The sequence below is a fragment of the Phacochoerus africanus genome, chromosome 8 (genome assembly GCF_016906955.1).
Source record: "Phacochoerus africanus isolate WHEZ1 chromosome 8, ROS_Pafr_v1, whole genome shotgun sequence".
NCBI lineage: Eukaryota > Metazoa > Chordata > Mammalia > Artiodactyla > Suidae > Phacochoerus > Phacochoerus africanus.
Window position 1 is genome coordinate 66,858,781 of NC_062551.1, and position 15,265 is coordinate 66,874,045.

Consider the following 15,265-nt stretch of genomic DNA (forward strand, 5'->3'; position numbering starts at 1 on the left):
ATAAATGGACACGACACGCTGTAGGATCCGGGGATGCTGACAATTCTCCCACTCCCTGCATTTCACGGCCGCCTCTCAGCACGGGAGGAAAGGAGACCAGACTTAAGAGTCTGGACGCTTTGCCACGGAGACGGCGATGGTGGAAACTCCACATTTAGTGCATCTCCAATAGCTGGACGAAACGAGCAAAAAATTTTAGCACAGAGTCTCACAAACTGCAAGTAGAAGGGCGCTCTGCGAGGCTCGAAGAGCAAAGGTAGCAGTTACAGAAACCCGGCCTTCGGATGGTTAGGCTCCAAGGGTCAGGCTGCCCCCCACTTCCAGGAGGGAGCCAAGAGCTGGTGAAGGCCTGGCTGCTCTCCGAGTGGAGAGACCCTCGATTGTCCTAACAGGCACGGGCCTGGAAAGCATCGTCTGTTCCAAAGAGGAGCTTCCCTTAGGTGAGCCCGGGATAATCAGATCAAAGGGCATCATGGCCAGTGTATAGTTGAAAGAGGAAAATAACAAGGAAGTTGAATAAAGAAACACACAAAAGAGGATTAGTTAAAAAAAAGAAATAAACTTTAGGAGTTCCCATCGTGGCGCAGTGGTTAAAGAATCTGACTAAGAACCATGAGGTTGCGGGTTCGATCCCTGCTCTTGCTCAGTGGGTTAACGATCCAGCGTTGCTGTGAGCTGTGGTGTAGGTTGCAGACTCGGCTTGGATCCCGCGTTGCTGTGGCTCTGGTGTAGGCTGGTGGCTACAGCTCTGATTGGACCCCTAGCTTGGGAACCTCCATATGCTGCAGGAGCAGCCCAAGAAATGGCAAAAAGACAAAAAAAAAAAAAAGAAAGAAACTTGAAAAATATACCTCAAACTGGAGTTGCACAGCGGCACAGCGGGATCGGTGGCATCTCTGTAGCACCAGGATGCAGGTTTGATCCCAGGCCTGGTGCAGTGGGTTAAAGGATCTGGTGTTGCCACAGCTGCGGCATAGGTCGCAGCTTCAGCTCTGATCTGATTCCTTGCCCGGGAACTCCATGGGCTGTGGGATGGCCAAAAAACGGAAAAAAACAAAAAATGTGCGTGCGTGCATGTGTGTACACATTTGATATATATATAAAACTGAGGCCTATTCTCTGATTCTGACAGGTCCAGGACTGCTTAGCCAAGCTTTTCAACTTGAGCCTGACCTATACCACTCGTTCATGGAACAAGCTTCCACCACACACCTCCTCTCTGTGTGCAACCCTGGAGTTGACATACAGAATAAGATGGAGCCCCTGCTCCTGAGGCACCCCTGGTAGAAATATCAATGCGTAATCCCGCACAAAATGGTACCATTTGAGCTGGGTTTTAAAGGATGAATAGGAGTTTTCGGAGAGGAGAAGAAACGTGAGCCTGGCATTCCAGACAACTGGAAAGGAAGAGGGCAAAGGAACGGTAGGGCAAGTGCCTATCTGGCCTGGAGACAAGGAATCGCTCGGTATGCCCAGAGGAATGGTGCCCAGACTCCGGTCACCCACACACCGCTGTCACAACTTCTGCCATCACCTAGACCAATGAATGACTTTTCCCCTTAACGTTTTTCTTCAAATTGACTTGTTTGTTAAAGTTTCCTTTAATCTCATCTGAGATAATATCCATTAGCCTATGGGTTTGATGAGCCACTTACGCTTTCCCTAAATCACACAAAAATAACCATACGCTGAGTAGAACATACCCCTCTGTGAGCTGGGGCCTCAAGGCCTCTGTTATCTGAAGTGGAATCTGACCAAAGGAAGACACACATGCAAACACCAGAGGCAAAACCATTTCATTAACTCCTCTTTCGTAGGCGGGGTCACACTGTTACTCCCTGGTGACTTGAACTGTCCCCCAAAAGGCCCCGCCCTGCCCCACAGGCAGCCACAGACACCTCGCAGCCACGAGCTCCTCGGGTCACGTGGGGCCTCCTCCAGGACAGCCAGCCGTCTGACTTTCATGTCCAATTTTAAAAACAGGCACCGACAGTATTTCGGTAATTTCTTTCTTTCTCTCTCTCTTTCTTTCTCCCTCTCCCTTTCTTTCTCTCTCTCTCTCTTTTGTCTTTTTAGGGCCACACCCACAGCACATGGAGGTTCCCAGGCTAGGGGTCCAATCCGAGCTGTAGCCACTGGCCTACACCACAGCCACAGCCACGAGGGATCCGAGCCACATCTGCGACCTACACCACAGCTCACGGCCACGCTGGATCCTTAACCCACTGAGTGAGACCAGGAATCAAACCTGCGTCCTCATGGGTGCTAGTCAGATTTGTTTCCGCTGAGCCATGACGGGACCTCCATGGTAATTTCTTATGCAGCCTCTTAAAAGCTTAAACCTATGCTTCACTAAAGACAAGAGCCTAAATTGGGTCAGACGGCAGCATGGCTTCCTGGGGGGTCAATGAGGAACCAGCGAATGGGAAGAAAACAGCAAGAGTCGCTTATTCTCTCAGACTTACCTCCGTGCACGAAGCCGTGCAGGGTGCAGTCGGAAGGCCCCACCAAGTGGATCAAGCTCGACTGGCTGTAGCTGACCGTGTTTGGCTCTGGAATTGCAAAGGAGAGAGGTCAGGCCACGGGACTGGCCGGTCCCCAAGGCTCAAGGGACCGACGCTGCCCTCATGTTGTCTGCAGGGTCACCAAAGGCATGCGGCTGCCATCACCACCTAGTCTCAAATGCTCCAGTCCATGGGGGGAAGGCTTTCAAGGATGAGTCGGCCACTTTATTAGTGGCTCATGACATTAGCCATGGGGATACCACGAGGCCCTGCCCTGACCCCCGGAGCAGACGCGGAACGCCTCCCGGCAATAAGCCCCCAGGGTTGCATGTGACCCTCTGTTAGGATGCAGTCACCCAACTGACTCCCATTCCAATTTTGTAAACAGGTGCCCACAATAGTCTAGCAATTTATTATGCAAGCTCTCAAAAGTTTAAATGTCTATTTCATTGAACACAATGGTAGGTGGAGACTCGGGAGCTGTGGCAGAGAGACTTGGCAGCTGTGGCATCCCTGGGCCCCACCCTGGGGCTCCTACCTGCCCTCAGTCCTGCCCCGGGCCCAGGAGCCATGGCACTGGAAGATGTGCTGACTTCTCCCACCCGAGTCCCCCATTCATCTTCCCAGAGCGCCAGGGTTCAGGGGGGCAGCTCTCACCCGCCCGGCGCTGCTGAAATATCTGCAAGAGGATGTGCTTTAAAAAAAGATGAAACAGGGAACTCCCTGGCGGTCCAGTGGTTAAGATCCGGTGCCATCACCACTGTGGCCCAGGTTCAATCCCTGGTCTGGGAACTGTGACCAACATCAAGCCACTGCATGCCATGGCCGAAAGAAAAAAAAAAAGAACTAAAGCCCTGTTTCCAGAAAAACAACACTATCCCTTGACACTGACTTTTTAACAGGCGTGGGAAATAGTTCAGGTCTGAGCAGACCCCCTCCTCGCTCCTCTACTTTTCCAAGGCCTTCCGTGAAGCAGTGGTGCCCATTTCCTGCCTGGAAAGGGCAGCCCTTTCCTGCCCCAGCAAGACCAAGCTGTCGAGGAAGCCGGCCCTCCAGGCCCGAGGGGCCGGAACACGCTGCAGGTGAAGAAGGGTCCTTCCTCTATCGGGCCTGGGGTCTGTGTCTCCCAAGCGTCAGCGGTTGCCCACGTGGGAGCCGAGGCTGGGTGGCTGCCTGAAGGGGTCCCGAAGTGGGAAGGCTGGAGTTCGGGTGAGGTGGGGCCTTAAGGCTTTACTTGCAAACTCAAGATGCTTTCTGTTTGTTCTCAAGCCTCACAGTGTAGAGATTTTGTTTCAAGCTCATATGTGAAGTGCCATCTGCTCTGAGAGGCCCTGTGGGAAGGACTCCAGCATCTCAAGATGCTCCTGCTGGAAGGGGCCTTGGCGGTGTCGGAAGCAGTGAAGTGGCCCCACCTTGGGCGGGGGAGGAGTAGGCGGTCCTCACTTTCACCCACAGTCAGTTCCCAACTCCGGGGGTTCTGGTGACCAGCCTGCTCCCTGCACCTGCTGGCTCATGTGTGCGGCCGGCCAGCAGAGGTGCCAGCTGTCACAGGAGGTCCCAACTCCCGCCTTGGGCTCTGCCAGGCAGTACCCTCAACACTCAACCCTCAAGCTGGGGACACAGGAAGCAGCAGCCTGCCATGGCATCAGGGGCTGGTGGTCAGCAGCCCAGGGGAGAACGGCCTCCCAAGAGGCCACAGTAGGGGGACTCCGCCATCCAGCCCACCCACCTGGCGAGGGCCCCTCTGGGCAAGTGTGCAAGGACAGTGTCTACACCCAGCCAGCAGGTGACACGGGCAACCCTGAGCGCGAGGCTCCGGGAGAGGAGCTTCAGGGTCCACTGTGTCTCTGGGGCTGCAGCAGCACAGAGGACCCAAGAAAGAGAGGCTCCCTCTCCCAGCCGTTTCCAGGGCCCAGGGCATCCGGAACGGCCAAGGTCACCTGAGACCACGCTGGGCCTCAGGGTAAAGTAGCCGGACGCACTGCACAGGATGAGAGGGCCTCTGCCCCGTCCAGTTCCTAAATCTGCCAAAAACCTCGTGCTCAGGAGGGGTGGGTTACAGTCCCTGCTGGTCAGGGGGCACCCAGGGTCACGGCTACCATGGCTCTGGATGTCCAGACCCTGCCTGGGGAGGCTGGGAGGAAGGACACAGCCTGAGGAGCCACAGAGGACATCAATGGAGTCCCTCTGCCGCCACAACCATCAGGGAAACACTGGGAGCCAGCGCTGCCCAGCCCGCGACACCCCGATCCCCAAGGACCGTCTCCCATGGGCCTCTCTCTGCAAAAGAAAAAGCCCCCAGAGCCACGGGCTGCCCTGCAACGCTTTCTCTGCTTTGTGTCCTGCTCACAAAAGACATCGAAGTAGCTATTTGACAGCATGAATGGAAATGAAAAGCCTCAAACTTGGCTCCACTCTCAGCAGCTGCTCGGACCAGCGAAGAGGTGTGTGTGCAGAGAAGGGCAAAAGAATTTTTTAAAACTTCAAACAATGGAAACAGCATGCAAACGTCTTTGTCACGTCAAATATCTACTCATTCAAATGACAAGCCATCTGAAACAACTGAAACAACGTAGTCGAAGGTATGAGGCAATGTTTCAAATATCTGTTAAGCAGCTGTCTAATGATTCAATGTTCTCATGACTTGGCAGTGATGTGCTTTTAACTAGTGAAAACACCAAAATGCTGATGGGAAAAAAAAAAACCACACTCCACCCCCAAGCCCCAAGCCCTCCTTCCCTTGGCCGCCACTGTAACTCCCACGGCTCTACTGGGGTGGGGGCGGGGGGACCATGTCCCCCGGATCAGGTACTTCCTGGCCTTGGTCGTCCTCCGTGGCCTTTCCCCCTGTCCCTCACATCCTGTTTCTCAGGGAACCCAAGGGAAGTGTGAAGACAACCTCCAAAGGTCAAGCCACGGGGATCAGGTCATCCGTGCTTGCTGCCAGCGCTGCCTTAACAAATGCATGTGTGGGCGGGATGGGACTCGGGGTCGGGGTCCTTGAAGCTGAGGTGACCACATGTGACCAGAAGGTAGGACGGGGACAGCTGTGGCTCCTCCCCCGCCCCCATCATACCCAGACCACGTTTCCCAGCCACAGGGGTATGAGAAGCAGTGTCCCAACCACAGCCCCATGGGTGAGCTTCCTGCTCCTCCCCGGCCCAAGGTCCCCCCGCCCCGAGAGCCACCTACTCAAGATGCAGAGCCATGAGCTCAAACGGCCCGAGTCCCCGAGAAGACACGTGCTGGAGAAAACCCTCGATTAGGTCTTGACGGGAAACTGACCTACTGTGTCAGGCACCAGGACTTTAAGCTGAAGCCGCTAACCTGACCTTGACTAACGCCGAGCCGAATCTTTGAACCTGCAGTTCCGAGATGATTCCCTGGGGCAGGGGGCGCTTCAACACGGCCAGAGACAAAGTCAGGACTCCCTCCCCTGCGTTTCCAGCTAAGGAAACAGAGGTACAGAAGGCCAAAGCCCCACGGAGCAGAGCTGGGGTTCAAGCCCAGCCTAATACAGGAACCCGCTATATTCCTCCTCCTGCTCCCTCCTGCCCCTGTCCCCCGAGCGCACTCCCTCCACAGAGCAGGTTCTGCTGCAGGGTGTGGGGTCTGGCCAGACCCTGGGGAGAAGGCTCTCCCACCCAGAGTGAGCCCTAAACAGGCAGCCAGCGCTCCTGTGCACAGCTCGGAGCGGATCGGCCTGTGAAGGCAGCCAGGCACTGGCTGACCCCAGGGAGGAGAGCCAGGCTAGGAACCAGGGGCCGGTCTGACTTGCCAAGATCGTGGCTGTCCTGGCAGTGGGGGCCAGACTGAGGTGAACATGCCTCAAACCCACGGGCCGGGGATAAGGTAGGCTCATTTTGTCATCAACCCGACAGCTGCCCAAACAGACGGGTCAGTCACGTAGCCAAATGGTCCCCACTCAGTTAAAACTAAGTATTTTGTCTCATCAGATGGAGAAAACAATATGGAAAACTGGGCTTTAAAGAACTCCCAGACTCTCTGAAAAGACACCTGAAAGATGAGCTTGGCCCCTTGTGGGGGTTGCTAGGCAACAGCCTCAGAGGCAGAAATCTGGTTCTAGCTTCAAAAGTGATGGAGAGCTGCAGGTCCAGGGGACTTGCAGGCAGGGGGTGGCAGGTCGAGGGCCAAGCCTCCTCACCAGCGTGGGGCTGGGAGTCCTCCCACGGGAAGGGGTGCCGGTGTTAGAAGACTCCATGCCAAGAGCTCACTGCAGTGTTCCAGAAGACCAAAGAATGGATGTGCGACTTCCTTAAGAAGTCCCTATTTCTGAGAAAGGTGCCTTTTTATTAGGGCCAAAAAAGTAAAAAATAAAAGCTTGTAAAAATCTATCAAGAGGTTTTGAGAGGAGTTTCCATTGTGGCTCAGGGGGTTAAGAACCTGACAAGTATCCATGGAGAGGCTGGTTTGATCCCTGGCCCGGCTCATTGGGTTAAAGGATCCGGCATCACCCCAGGCTTCAGTGTAGGTCGTAGATGTGGCATGCATCTGGCGTTGCTGTGGCTGTGGTGTTCCAGCAGCTGGAACTTCCATATGCCACAGGTGTGGCCCTAAAAAGACAAAAAAAAAAAAAAGAAAAAAGGAATCTTGAGATTCAGAACACCACCTTTCATTAGTATCGACAATAGATCCTGAAAAATATTATGTATCAGCTTTATAATCCAACAGAGGATGGCACAACACAGAAAATAATCTCATGAGTGAAGGAGTTTAAACGACTGAGGACCCTGAGTAAATTTATCTTCCCAGACAGCCAGTCAAAAGAGTAAACCAGGATTAACCTCAGGGTTCACAAAGCCTTCAGCTTCCATCCCAAGCACTTGCCAGCAACCACCCAAGACTGGGGGCAGGGGGGCCCAGCCTCAGAGGTCAGGCAGCCCCTTTCCCAGCTCCCCTGTGGGCTGCTTTTGGTCTGATGTTGTGTCTTCCCTTATGTCTCCTACAAGGACACTGGTCACTGGATTTGGGGCCCACCTGGGCAATGCAGGATAATCTCATCTGGAAACCTGTAACTTGATTATATGGGCAAACGTTTGTGACCGAAGCTCCCAGCTGCAGGGCCCAGGGGCCTGGGTGACATTCAGCCTGAGCCAGCCTCTCTCTCCCCAGGGACACTCCCAGCACCGGTGGTGTCTTTCTCAGGGCATCTCTGCACCCCATGTCCCTCTGCAGTCCTCTCCCCGGGCCTCTGACTGACCTGCCTGCTGACCTGCCCTCTCGAGAGCAGTGCCTGAGCCCGAAGTCACTGCCTGCTCGTGGCACGCGCCCCGGGGCCTGGATCATCACAAGAGCCCCAACCCAGGCCTGTCGTGAGGCTTACCTGTCATAAACCCACATCTGCTTATGTCTCATCTTTAAAAGACACAGCTTCGCCAGGTTTCATGAAAGCCGCAACATTCTATTTATACAGACAGGTAGTTTTGTTGTTGTTTGCGGGATTTTTTTTGGAGTTTGTTGAAAAGCAGAACAGTAAAGCCACCAACCCACACTGCCCTGGCCTTCAGCATAAGCAGGTGAGGGTGGACCTCGGGAAGGGTGAGCATGAGACCGGGGGTCTGCAGACTCCTACACAGGGCGGCCAGCTGCTGCCCAAGGGCACACCCAAAAACAACAGAACTGGAAGCCCAGAAAGTCCAGTCCTAATCTGCACACCTTCTGGTTTTCACCACTCCCATCCCCTCCACTGCCATCCTGACACCGAAAGTGGGCTGCAGCCCAGAGGGCTGGAGGGCAGCAGATGCTTCTCCAGCCAGAGCAGGGAGCTGACAGCACTCCGCCTCAGCAAGATCAGGGGTCTAGCTGAGCTGGGAGGGGGTGGGACCTGTAGGGTCGGGGCCGGGAGGGGGCAGAGCCCAGAGCACCAGAGATGGGCAAGTCACCCCATGGTGGCCAGGGTCCCTGCAGTGTCGCTCTGTGACCTGGCACGAAACAGAACTCATCACAGGAGCCTGGCCGACAGGGAGGCAGAGGGCACAGGGCATGCGCTCCACACGATAAATCAGGGGATGCCGCGAGGGACTCGGGGAAAACCTCCCTCGCCTATTTGGACATGGACAGATGTTCTGCTAAAGCTGGACGGCCCTGGACTTGCTGGCACAGGTAGGAGGATGGGAAGGAAGCAGCGCCGCCAGGTTTCAGGCGCCTGGCAAGCTTTCTGGGCCACGCGTGCCTGAGGCCACGTCAGGGCAGCGGGTGGGGAGAACAATGTGGGGAAAGTAGTGGCCACTTTGCCTTTTTTATGAAATGGAAATCTCATCAGAAACGCGTACCTGGCGAACCTGGGGCCGATGGAGAAGAGGAACTTCTCCACGAGGCATGCTGCCCTCTGCCCGGGCAGCGGAGGCCCTCCCCACAGGGAGCCTCCCGGCCACGGAGGCGCTGAGGCCTCCAGGCACGGCCCTCAGCCCCAAGGTCGGCTGAGCTCCTGGGAAGAGGCTTGTAAGGTGCAGGGCAGGGCCCAGGGGACACGAGCCTGTCCCGGGAGACAGTGCCTGGGACACTGGCCCCGAGATGAGGGCGCTGGGGAAGCGCCGCGCTCCTTCGGGCCAGCCGGCACCCAGCTCCTACCTGGGTTCAGGACAGGCTGGACGATGTCCCCGTTCCTCCCCTTGGTCTCCATGCGCTCCAGCTTCTGGGCCTCGTAGCGCTTGCGGCCCTCCTCCTCCTGCTCCTGCCGGGAGTACTGGGGGGGGACAGGGGCCGTCAGACCAGCCTCGCGCTCAGACTCCTTGTGAACCTGCCTTTTTGTATCCGGGACTATCTGTTTTTCCTCAAATAATAGATGTTTAACATAAATCATACAAACACAGAGCAGGGGGAAACGCCGTGCAGCCTTCCCACCCAGGGAAGCTGAGTCAGAGCTTTGCTTTATGTCCACCCTAGAATTAGCGTATGCCCGTGTGTATTTAAAGAGTTGCGCCACGCTGTATGTGAAACTTGAAAGTAACAGTAGTGGAGTTTCCCAGTGGCTCAGCAGGTTAAGGACCAGGCGTTGTCACTGCAGCAGCTTGAGTCACTGCTGTGGTGCAGGTTAGATCCCTGGCCTGGGAACTTCCACATGCCGCAGGTGCAGCCCCCCCCAAAAAAACAAAAAACAAAAAAAAACATTGGAGTTCCCGTTGTGGCTCAGTGGTAACGAACTCAAGAGTACCAATGAGGACTGGGGTTCAATCCCTGGCCTGGCCCAGTGGGTTAAGGATCTGGCGTTGCTGTGAACTGTGGTGTAGGTCACAGATGTGGCTCAAATCCCATATTGCTATGGCTGTGGTGTAGGCTGGCAGCTGCAGATCTGATTCAACCCCTAGCCTGGGAACTTCCATATGCCACAGGTGCTCCCCTTAAAATAAAAAATTTAAAAAAATTGAAAAAACTCCAACTAAACATGTAAAAATCAGAGAATTTTGTCCTCCCACTGAACCATCCCGCCATAACTTATATGATGGATCCATTAAATCCAGACATTCAGTCTGCTCCCAATTTTTCAGCATTAAAACACGACCGCCCCAGGAGTTCCTGTCGTGGCGCAGTGGTTAACGAATCCGACTAGGAACCATGAGGTTGAGGGTTCGATCCCTGGCCTCGCTCAGTGGGTTAAGGATCCGGAGTTGCCGAGAGTTGTGGTGTAGGTTGCAGACGCGGCTCGGATCCTGCATTGCTGTGGCTCTGGTGTAGGCCGGTGGCTAAAGCTCCGATTCGACCCCTAGCCTGGGAACCTCCATATGCCACAGGAGCGGCCCAAGAAATGGCAAAAAGACAAAACAAAAAACAAAACAAAAAAAAACACGACCACCCCAACAACCATGTCACATCTGCCCCGTTCCCTCCTACGGTTCTTTCCTGGACAGAACTAGAGTCAGGGACCCCCAGAGAGGCTGCGTCCCCTCCCCTACAGACAGGGCGAGATGAGGGCAGGTCCCTGTGTGCCCCTGACACGGGGCAGCTGGCAGGACAGGCTGATCGTTGTAAGGAACACCCCTCCCCCCCAAAACACCAGAACAGCCCCACTAAGCTCTCCTGATGGATCCCGGGGGCTTCTAACACAAGAAGTTATAAAAAATGTGAAAACGAAGCCTGGCACAAGGGACAATGCTGGTGCCCAGAAAAGGGAACAGCCCCCGGCCCCCGGGTCCCTCAGAGGCGGGGTCCCCAGGTGCCCTCAGTCGCTGTCCTTCTGATGAGCTATGGCTTCTGCCCTCTCATTTACCAGCATTTCCGGCCGAGCCCATGGAGAGGCCGCCGGGCTCAGGGCTGCGCTCTGCTCCCTGCAATTTCAGGCCTTCCTTCAAAAGCCAATTTTAAACGTTTTGCTTTTCCTGCCTGTGGCTCTGCTCCAAAACGGCACAGGTCTGAACCCATTCTGCGGCTTAATTACTGAAATCATGGGCTGGAGAACACAGCTCTAAAGGAGGCTTTGAGAGGGGCTGAGTGGTTTGCTCAAAAGAAACAAAGCCTCGCGAATGTCCACGTCGCCAGGAACAACTCAGCCTCTTCCTCCATCAACACACATCCTCATTTTCCCCCACGCGGAGCAGCGACTGCGTGTGCACTGCACCTTTCCAGTAAAACCGAAGAATGACTGACGCGTCCTCAAGCAACGCCTTTGAAAGAGGTTTTCTGAAAAAGAGCCAACCGCCCTCGTGTCCAGCACACTCGTCAGACCTCTGCAGTCACACGGCGACTGACAGGGGCCCCTGGTCCTGACATGGGGCGTGAGGATGGCGAAAACACAGCCTCCTCGCAAACGCTTCCTGCTGGCTTTAAATCTGGGGACAGCTCTAACGACAGGCTGGCACCCAACGCTGGCTCCCGAGGGCTCATCACCCCAGGGACGCTGGAGACAGTGTGGCCCAAATGGCCGTGGCGACTGTGGCTGCCAGACTCGTCACTCAAGCTTAAAAACCAGCGTCCAGTGCCCAAAGACCTCCCAGCCTCTCGGGGCCGCAGCTGCCCTCCAGCCACCACAACGGTCTCTCCCCACGGCAGGGTCCAGAGGTCCCTGTTCCCTGGGGGAAGACATGGAGCAAAGGGCAAAGTCCTCCCCGAGTGACACTGCAGGGGGGCAGCTGGGCTCCCTCCAGGGAGATGCACACGTGGCCAATCCACGCACACACATGTATGTGTGACGGGGTCTGTGTGTGAGACGCAGGTTCTGTATCTATGTATGTGTTTGTGTGAGGCGTGTATGTAAACGTGTGTAATACATGTGTATGTGTGATTCACATGGCAGGTGCACACATGGAGACAGAGCCGCCTGTGTTCTTAAATAAATGACCACTCTGCAGCAGGACAGGAGGAAATCTGATGGCCAGGCTGCTGGCACATGAGCGTAAATGCCCACTGGAGCCCGATGCCCTATCAGGACACCGGCTGGGCAGCGCCAGTGAAAACAACAGACCTACATTTCAAATCAACTGAAGGCTCATCTCCCATCTGGGCACGCCAGGGGAACAGGTCCAGCCTCCCCTCTTAACAGGGCAGGGTTGACTTTCTGACTTAACGAACCTGCTAAACAAAGGGGATGGGAAGCTACTGGGGGCTCCTCCAGGCTTCGGGGGTGGGAGGAGAGCTGGGGAGGAGAGGGGTGAGGTGGTGCCGGTACAGGAACTGATGCAGCCCGCCCCTCCCCGCTGGCTAAAACCTGCCCAGCTCTCAGCACGGGGTCCCCAGGGGCCAGAGGGAAGCAACAGCCCAGGAACCTTCCTTCAGCAGCAACCCCTTAAGGTGTATCACGTGGTGCTGCGACCAGAGCTGTGGCCTGCTAGAGCTGTCTCAACTGTGTCGCGTGTGAAAGTGAAGTCAGTAAAATAATTGTGTTTGAGTATTTACATGTGATGCGGCTAATTTAACACCAAGTGCTTATTTAGTGGGAAAGATGAAAGCAGGGCCCAGTACACTTGTAATTTCTAAAAAGAACAGTCACTGCGCCTCAGATTCACTCCTGCTTCTTGGGTCTAAAACCCCAGTCCCTGCTGCTTGAAAATGACGCAATTTCCATCTTGTCAGCAGCAGAGAGAGAAGAGCAGCTCCAGGAAGAAAGGAGGGGACAGAGGAAGGGAGAGATAGAGAGGGGTGGTGGGGGTGTGTGCTGGACTGAAGGGCAGGTTCGGGGTTGAGCCGCGTCCTGTCAAAGCTCCCGTCCACTTGGAACAGGTGCAAGTGACCTTTGGGAACTAGGATCCGTGCAGGTGTAATTAGTTAGGATGTGTGCATGCGTGTGCCCCCCCCACACACACACAGAAGGACAACCAGATGACAACAGAAGCAGAGCTAAGAGCAATGTGGCCACTCTGGCCATGACTCTCACCCTCGCCTTGCGTGTGGAATGACAGGTGGCACTGCTGCTGGCCCAGTGCTGCTGGGCTTTACCACCCTGCTCTCATGGAACCGAGCCTCTGACCACCAACCCGAGGCAGACCAAGGCCTGAGCACCCTTCCCACTCCACGTGGAGAGGGCTCCACCATCAAGATTGTCTCTAATTTTATTTATTTATTTAGTTATTGCTTTTTAGGGTCGCATCTGTGGCATATGAAGGTTCCCAGGCTAGGGGTCGATTCGGAGCCACAGCTGCCAGCCTACACCACAGCCACATCCATGACCTGTACCACAGCTCATGGCCACACCGGATCTTTAACCCGCTGAGCAAGGCCAGGGATCAAACCTTCGCCCTCAGGGATGCCAGTCAGATTCATTTCCACTGAGCCACAACGGGAACTCCAAGATGTTTTTTTAAAAGTCCGGAGCCTAGCAGCTGATGGTCTGACTGGGAAATGCCCCACCAGGGCCTTGACTGCCTCCTCACAGGCAGGGTGCCAGGTCAGACAGGAGCTGGCACAGGGAGAGGGCAGGGAGCGCCCCTGGTAGCCGACACCTGCAGCGGCACCACGAGCAGGTTGCCCTCAGCCCAGGTGGCCCAGGGCCCTGGGAAGGTGCGCAGGGAGGCAGAGTAGGAAGGAGGGGGACAGACTGTGAGGTGTGAAGTGGGGAGATGGAGGGGGAAGGAGGGAGGTGGGGGGGAGGGGAAGAAGAAGGGGAAGAGGGGGAGACAGAGGGGGAAGAGGGGGGAGACAGAGGGGGAAGGGCCCCAGTGGTGGGGGATGCCGAGGAGGAGTGTTCTTCCGTGTGGGAACCAGTTCCTAACTGGTTCCTCGTTTTGTTATTCTTAAAACTTTGCTCGACGTTGATCTTAAGCACAGGAAAATGCAGGTGCAGACGCTGCTCAGCCCTCTGGCTCAGCTCCCTCGGAGAGAACTGCCTCGCCACAGGTGCGAGAGCAGAGCAGCCTCCAGGGTGAGCCGGCACCAGCGGCCTTGACATAGAGAAGGGAGCTACAGCGGAAGGAACTAACCCCCTCTCGGCCAGTGTCCCCGCCTCCGGAGCCTGCCCCAAGCCTGCCCGCAGCAGGCCCAGGAGTGAATACGTCTGTCCACGGCAAAACCAAATGAGCAAAACCAAGGAAAGGGAGTTCCCGCTGTGGCACAAGGGGATCGGTGGTGTCTTGGGAGCGCTGGGACGCAGGTTCGATCCCCGGCCCAGTATAGTGGCTTAGGTTGCAGTTGTGGCTCAGAGACAATCCCTGGCCTGGGGACACCATATGCTGCGGGGCAGCCAAACAAACAAACAAAGCAAGGAGGGACACGGAGGCCAGCAGGAGAGGGGCTCCAACACGTCCTCGGGGGCCGAGATGGGGAGTGCCCACAGGCCCAAGCCAGCCTGCACTTGGCTCCCCAGCGTGAATAAAACCCGCACTGAGGGACCCCAGCGGGACCCCCTCACCCACCCAGTGGCGCTTCCTGCTGGCACCCAACACCCCCGCGTGGACGTGGACGCAGCCACTTCATCTGCGGAGCAGTGGGAGGGTCTCCTTACCACGACTGGTGGCACCTCCAGGACCTTGTCCACGTTCTTCAGCGACAGGGGCACGTACCACAGGGTGGCTTTATTGGTCAGCTTTTTGTTACCTGCAGAGAAGAAAAACACGTGAGTGTTCGGGAGCCAGCAGGGTGCACAGGGCACAGGGCAGAGACACCTGCCCCCCGCCCCAGGCCCTCTTCAGCAGCGAGGCCCAAGGGTGGGCACAGATCGGGGAGAGGCGTGGGCCCCCGGCGCAGGGAGCCCCCACCCCAGCCTGCCGTCCCCACACTGAGGCTGCTAGAAAGACTTCAGATGGCATAGTGTGAGCCTGGAGGTCCTGAGCCTGTGGGTTGTCTAGCATTTTCTAACATGGAAGGCCTGCATCTGGAGGGCTCCGACTCCAGGCAGGCCTCCGAGAAGCCTCCAGAGGGCGAGGGAGGGAAGGGCTGTGGAGACGGGCAGACAGGCCCAGGCCCTCCCAGGGCCAGGCAGGATGAAGCCAGGCGATGTGCTGGGCTCGGTCTCTGCAAGAGACCTCAGCTGATGATCTCACACGAGTCTGAGAAACTGCTGAGAAACTTGACATCGAGATGCTCAAAAAGGATACTTCCCACGGATCCATCCGCCTGTTTAAAGGCCTGGACAGGAAGCAGCTTGTGAATGACGTGAGGCTAAGGGGCCGTGGAGGCAAAGCCCACCAGGCATCTGGGGAGGGGCGGCGGCAGGCTCAGCCAAGCCCACCCGCCTCCGGAGCCTTCCCCAGGCTCCCTCTTGCTAGGTGGGGGGCACAGCTCCAAAGTTGCTGCTGGTGACCGAGTTCCAATCCTGCAGCCTCCGTGTGGAGGCCTGGGGGAGGGCTGGGGGCTGCTGACTTCTGCTTGGGGCC

At 56.2% G+C, this 15,265-nt stretch overlaps 1 protein-coding gene across 4 annotated transcripts in view; it reads right to left on the minus strand.

Moving 5' to 3' along the window:
• ACOT7 (acyl-CoA thioesterase 7) overlaps positions 1 to 15,265 on the minus strand; it is a 100,532-nt gene that overhangs the window by 42,660 nt on the left and 42,607 nt on the right. For all 4 annotated transcript variants that reach the window (XR_007136426.1, XM_047791263.1, XM_047791265.1 and 1 more), the window contains exons 4-6: positions 14,395 to 14,486; positions 9,096 to 9,210; positions 2,466 to 2,552 (exon numbers count right to left, since the gene is read on the minus strand). Coding sequence is in view for 3 of the 4 variants with exons in the window: in XM_047791263.1 (XP_047647219.1) it covers positions 2,466 to 2,552; positions 9,096 to 9,210; positions 14,395 to 14,486 (294 nt within the window). In the remaining variant the exon portion in view is untranslated. The remainder of the gene's footprint in view (positions 1 to 2,465; positions 2,553 to 9,095; positions 9,211 to 14,394; positions 14,487 to 15,265) is intronic.